The sequence below is a fragment of the Trachymyrmex septentrionalis genome, unplaced genomic scaffold (assembly GCF_001594115.1).
Source record: "Trachymyrmex septentrionalis isolate Tsep2-gDNA-1 unplaced genomic scaffold, Tsep1.0 scaffold80, whole genome shotgun sequence".
Classification (NCBI taxonomy): domain Eukaryota; kingdom Metazoa; phylum Arthropoda; class Insecta; order Hymenoptera; family Formicidae; genus Trachymyrmex; species Trachymyrmex septentrionalis.
In genome coordinates this window covers 1,864,578-1,870,535 of record NW_017305988.1, presented here as the reverse complement: position 1 = coordinate 1,870,535, position 5,958 = coordinate 1,864,578, and the positions used below count along the sequence as shown (strand labels likewise).

Sequence of the window (5,958 nt, the reverse complement as noted above, 5' to 3'; positions counted from 1 at the left end):
ATATTAAAGTGCAGTTTAAATTCACAATCCAGTAACGAAAATGTCTTATCAATATATGCTGCATCTTGTGTTTAAATAACGTTTCGATGTTATTTTATGTACCTATCCAGTCTTACAACTGCACGCCAAAATTATTCTCAGTCTTTAAACATATATTTAACCTGAACCGATGTAACAGTTTTACAAATTAAAGTAAATGTTGTTATGACACTTTTTAATGTTCATATAATATTATAGTAACAGTAAATAATGTTACTTTTAATAATCATGTAATATTATCAAGAGTGGACATATAACTAGAATATATAAAATAAATATTTGTTATATATATAATAAATATTTATTTCAAGAATATTATTTAATAATGTATAATTTTAGTAAAATATTATTTAAATATTACATTTAATATTTTAAGAATATGCTTAAAATAATACTTAATATTAAATAATATTATGTGCTTATAGGGATTGCGTAGAAAAAGAATAATGATGATATACGATTACATTGAATTGTACGTATACATGCACATTTAAGTTCCCGAGTAAGGATAAGAAATATCACAATTTCCGCAATTCTGCGTAATGCTTGCAAAACACAAAGTTTCATGAAACTGATGGAACGCTTCATTGATACCAAAAAAATCGAGAATGTTATAAACGTTCTTTTTTGATAGTTGAGGTGTTATATTTATGTTATATAATATTACACTATATTAGCAAAAATTGAAATAACCCACATCCAACAAAAAAAGTAAAAAAGTAGTAAAAAGAAAGGATAATAATTTGAGAATATTATGCAAAATTTTTTAAAAGTCTATTTTCTTTCCTATAACAATTTGTTTTTATTGATTATTTTAAATCTCATCATGCGATATATATACTTGTAATACAATTAATCACAATTAAATTTTTTTATGGTTACATTTCTGTTTTATTGTGCATGTTTGTTATTATATATGTATGTATATGTAAAAGCAGACACTATTTTGTTATTTGCTATCCCTTATATACATTATATATTTTTAATTATTATTTTCATAATTAATTATAAATAATAATGGAAATTAAAAAAAAAATAGAAAAACTGATAGAAATTAATTGACTTTTCAATTTTCTTGAAATAAATTTTTTTTTCCTTTCTCTTTTATTTTTTTTTTATGTATGTGTGTTTATTTATTTATTGTATGTATATTATCACGTACATATTCAGATTTATTGCAAGACGTTATATTATCAATTCACAAGTTTAATCAATTGTATCACTTTATTATTTGTTATGAGAAAGAAAAAAAAACACGTAATACATATAAATCAATAAAATACATAAAACTTAAATTATCTTTCGATAGACGTAAACAATGTATAGGAATATATTTGTAAATATTCAGTTAAACTAAAGTGTTGTTTAAAAAAATATTTTTGAGAGGTTTAAATTATCTTTTACACTGTATAAAAGACTCATCTTTTCTCTATCACTTTAAAGGAAGCGAGGGTATAATAAGGAAATAAACAAAAATACAAAGTTAATAACGGAATGTAAAAGACGATATTGTACAGAAATTTTAATTATTAATTATTTTGACCATGCATGTCTGTGTATAGCATTGTCAGAAGCATGTTTTTACAGGGATTTGTCTAGGAAAATCACAGATTTCTAAACTATCTTCGCATTCTTTCTCTCTATGAAAAGGATATAACGTTATAGTCAATTAAATCAATTTAGAAAATATCATTTCTATCAACAATTCTTAGATTGTTGATACCTCAACGTATATAACTGTTACTGTATTTATAAAATGATCTTAATCTCGTACTGTTAGCCAATAGGGAAAGAAAAATATTCTGAAATTAATTACATGTCGTTAAATTGGAATTATTCCTCGATAAGCATACTTATTTTTAATCATCAACTGTATGCTTTGATTAACTTATCTACCGCGCGGGATAAAAATACTATCCACTTCGTACAATACTTTATCGTAAATGCAATTTGTAACATAATTCAAAAACGTTATTTATCAAGCGTTTCTCCCAAGCGAAATCTGGGATAATCTGAAGGAAAGTGTTGTTACGCAGATATTATGGTTTGTTATATAATAATAAAAATACTTTGAATTAGGAAAATTTAATGCAATCAACAATTCGATGTACTTTGCAGCGGCGGTTGCAACACTGATGATAGAATATTCAACTATTTTCCTTGCGTTTTGCTTTATTCGCCGAGATCGTTAAAAACGTTTAACCAAAGTTTGTGCGGACGGCACGCTCTTTTAGATTTTGTAATTTTATTTTGGATGGAATCTTTTGAGAATTCGTTCCGCCTAATGGATGGATAGTAAATTCTTTAGCACGCGCAATCACAGGCGCAACGACGCACGCGCTTTTCACGACGATGCAGGAAGACTTCATCTGGTACGGAGCGTACGGAACGTGGTTGCACGTCTGTAAATAAACAGATGAATATTAATAATATACTTGAATTTTCTAATATCGAACTATTATATATTTAAGTTCAGTCTTTTTTTCATCTCATAACCTTAACTATTTTTTATTTATAATAAATAATTTTAATATTAAAGGTAAATTAAGAGTAAAAATATAATCTAGTAAAAAAAGGAATTCTAAGAATGTAGAAATTCGAATTTAGAGCAAATAAACTTTTATTTACAATGTGGACGGGATTCCTCCTCTTGCATAGATTGCTGTTGATGTTGCTGTTGCTGTTGCTGTTGCTGTTGCTGTTGCTGCTCCTGCTCTTGTTGCTGTTGAATACTTATCATATGTACCGTCTGATGCTGCTCTTGTTCTCGATGTTCGGGTTGTTGTTGCTCAGTGGATTGACCATCAGTCACTTCAGCATGTGCTTCCACTGGTACCTCCAAAGACTTGACCGGTCTCAACGCAATTCTCGGAACCGGGAAAGCACGACCTTCTACAACCTAAAATTTCAGAAATCCATTAATTAATTGATTATTTTATCAAAATAGGTCACATAAAGTTATATCTAATGTTTCAAGAAAAAACAAAAGATAAAATTTGTCAAAATAATTCTCCTCCGGAGAGTCTCTCAAGCCTACATAACTTTATCTTCAGAAAATAAATCTCTGAGCAAAAGATTGGCAGCGGTGGGATTCGAACCCACGCCTCCGAAGAGACTGGTGCCTTAAACCAGCGCCTTAGACCGCTCGGCCACGCTACCAATTACCTTCCTTTTTCAGAAATGTTCCATCAATTCTAATTTTTGCCTACATATTTAATCTATAATAATAGTAATTTAATTCTGAATTTTATTTAATACCTATCATTAATAAAAATGTATTTCTAGACATATCTTTTGTATTATATGATTTTAAGACATGTTTTTTTGAACATTCATATTGTTATACATATAAATAAATAATATACATTATTTTTAATCCTGGCGTAATAAACTATAATTTATTATTTAAAAAAAATATAATGAAAGCATTCTTTAAATAGATTTTATTATAATTTTAAATTAATAATTATCAAATAATCTTATATTAATTATCAATGTTGATGTATATACATATGTATAAATATATATGCTCCTTTTATGACTTTACCTGATGAATTATGTTGCGGATTTCCATAGGAATAGGGAAGTTTCTTTCTACTTCATCGCTATCATCCTCCGGATCTGGGAAAGGTTTCGCTTCCTGTTGCTCTTCACTGCTATCCGGGCGTTGACGACCTTCAATGTTTCCATGCTCAATCAAATTTCTCACTTCCACCGGAAGTGGGAATGGTCCTAATGGTATTGGCCGTGCACCTTCCGGAAACGGTTTGAGTTCCTGTTTGCATTATAACACATATTTACGAACGTGATACGTGAATGGTGTTATACGCCATAGAGTTTTTCGGATAAAGATCTTGGCATTATCCTTGTAATAAAATTATAATTCATATTTTAAGTAAAAAAATATATTATATACTGTATCTGTTTGCAAAAAAATATAATTTCTTCCAAATATGCTTTACAATTTATCTCCAAGACAAATAAACAAATTACCTCACGACGTGCTCCCTCTGGTACTTGAACCGGAATCGCCCTAGCTTCGCCAGTAATATGCTGGATGATATTCTTAATTTCTAACGGTACTTGCTGAATTATTCTTCTAATTTCTATAGGTATACCCTGGAAGGGAGAGCGTGCCTTTTCAGGCGTAACTTGAGGTGGGACAGGTGGTCTCTGTTCGGTCTGTGCAATCATCATAGGTGGTATCATATGTTGTATTCTTGGATCTTGTTCTTGCGCCTCGGCTTGAGGAGGAGGCGGTGGCATCATGGCTGGACCTTGCTCCTGGTTATAAGTATTGGGGACTTGCTCTGCCTGCTGATGATACACCATCGAAATCTGTTGCGGTTCCTGACGAGGCTCCTGAGACATCGGTCGCATTCCTCTCATCGGATCCATTGGGAAATGACGCAGTTCGATAGGGATCTGACGCATTTCGATCTAGACATATAAATATTAAATAATATTGGCACTTTTTGATGTGCTAAATAAATTATTTATTAATAAATAAATTTTTTTCATGATGATATACAATACATACATAATTCGTTTACGTGATAAACAAAACTTACTTGTGGTCCCATCGGATTGTTTTGTGGTCCCATCATGGGCGTTTGCGGACCCATTCGAGGTGGTCTCATTTCCATAGTCAACTGAGGAAGGTTACGAAGCTCAGGGGGAAGTACACCCGGCGGGATGTGATTCAATCCTCGTGGGTCGCTAAGCGGCAATTGCTGCATATCGGGAACTTGATACTGGGTGTGTATTTGGTATTGATGATAGCCCGGGTTAGGTTCCTGGGATTGGAGAGGAATTTGCACAGTGCCTAGGGGCACGATGATCGGGGTAAGCATTTCTTGATCTTGCTGCCTACAATAAAAGCCATGCAATCATTACTTGTTACATTCTATTGTTTTGTCTATATGATAATTTACAATTTAAGAATATTTAATTTTACATCCATGGAATTAAATAAGATCTTGTTGTGGCATTGTTTATTTATTTCTTTAATATTTATAGTAATTGGAAATCTTTTGTTATCGTATATCTCATTCGCATTACAATAAGTAATATTTTTTAAAATCATATTATATTAGCTAAATAATTTAAATATTCTGTAATTTTAATATATTGGTTACACTCACTAAATTATCAAATTATTTTTTGCAACTCATACGTGTCTCTTTTGATATTACTTACTCTTGGTTTGGATTGCCTGATTCGCAAAGAATGGCAACTCGTTCACCACTCAGTCTTTGGAAACGCTGCGGATCGGTACTGTTATCTAAACCGTTGTCGCTGGTTCCGTCCATCACCTCGTCGGCTCGTCGTCTTTCAACTACACAAGAAACTCTGCTACGAGCTTGCTGAATTAGCGTCTAGAAAATAATCAAAATTTAAGGTATGATTTACAAGTCAATATTCTTATAAAATTAATAAGAATTAAAAGACTCGATATAAGACTCTCTATATGTGTATAATATATAATTTTATATAGCAATTATCATTAAAATACTTATGTAAGAAAGTAATATATTTACGCCTGCAATGTCATCAAGATCCAACTGAAGAGGAAGCTTGATGTGCACAGGAGGGAATTCATCATCATCATAATCATCGTCATCATCATCACGATCACTGTTATCGCTGTCAGATTTCGAGTTGTTCTCTCCTTCTCCTTGCGCTTTTATGTCTTTAGTATCCGATTCAACTTCTTTCTTTGCTGGCGCAGCAAGACTTTGTAGAGAATCCTTCGATTCGACAGGCTCCTACAAATAAAATAACTTTTTTTATTTTAAGACTTGCATAAGTAATATTTTTAAGAAAGAGATAACTTTTTCGTGTATTTTAATGCTATTGCTGTACATCTTCATAACATTAAAGAACAAATTATGTTACGTTTAATTAAATTAAGAAATT

At 31.0% G+C, this 5,958-nt stretch overlaps 1 protein-coding gene and 1 non-coding gene across 2 annotated transcripts in view; both read right to left on the bottom strand.

Annotated features, from left to right (window-relative positions):
• Positions 1–1,546: 1,546 nt before the first annotated feature.
• LOC108754779 (putative uncharacterized protein DDB_G0271606) overlaps positions 1,547–5,958 on the bottom strand; it is a 22,049-nt gene continuing 17,637 nt past the window's right edge. Inside the window, exons 3-9 of the mRNA XM_018497365.1 lie at positions 5,580–5,807; positions 5,239–5,417; positions 4,611–4,908; positions 4,033–4,479; positions 3,587–3,814; positions 2,668–2,938; positions 1,547–2,441 (exon numbers count right to left, since the gene is read on the bottom strand). Of these exons, the coding sequence (XP_018352867.1) occupies positions 2,344–2,441; positions 2,668–2,938; positions 3,587–3,814; positions 4,033–4,479; positions 4,611–4,908; positions 5,239–5,417; positions 5,580–5,807 (1,749 nt within the window). The 3' untranslated portion in view covers positions 1,547–2,343. The remainder of the gene's footprint in view (positions 2,442–2,667; positions 2,939–3,586; positions 3,815–4,032; positions 4,480–4,610; positions 4,909–5,238; positions 5,418–5,579; positions 5,808–5,958) is intronic.
• Positions 3,117–3,198, bottom strand: Trnal-aag. Its single transcript has one exon. It is a non-coding gene; the product is annotated as a tRNA-Leu (tRNA).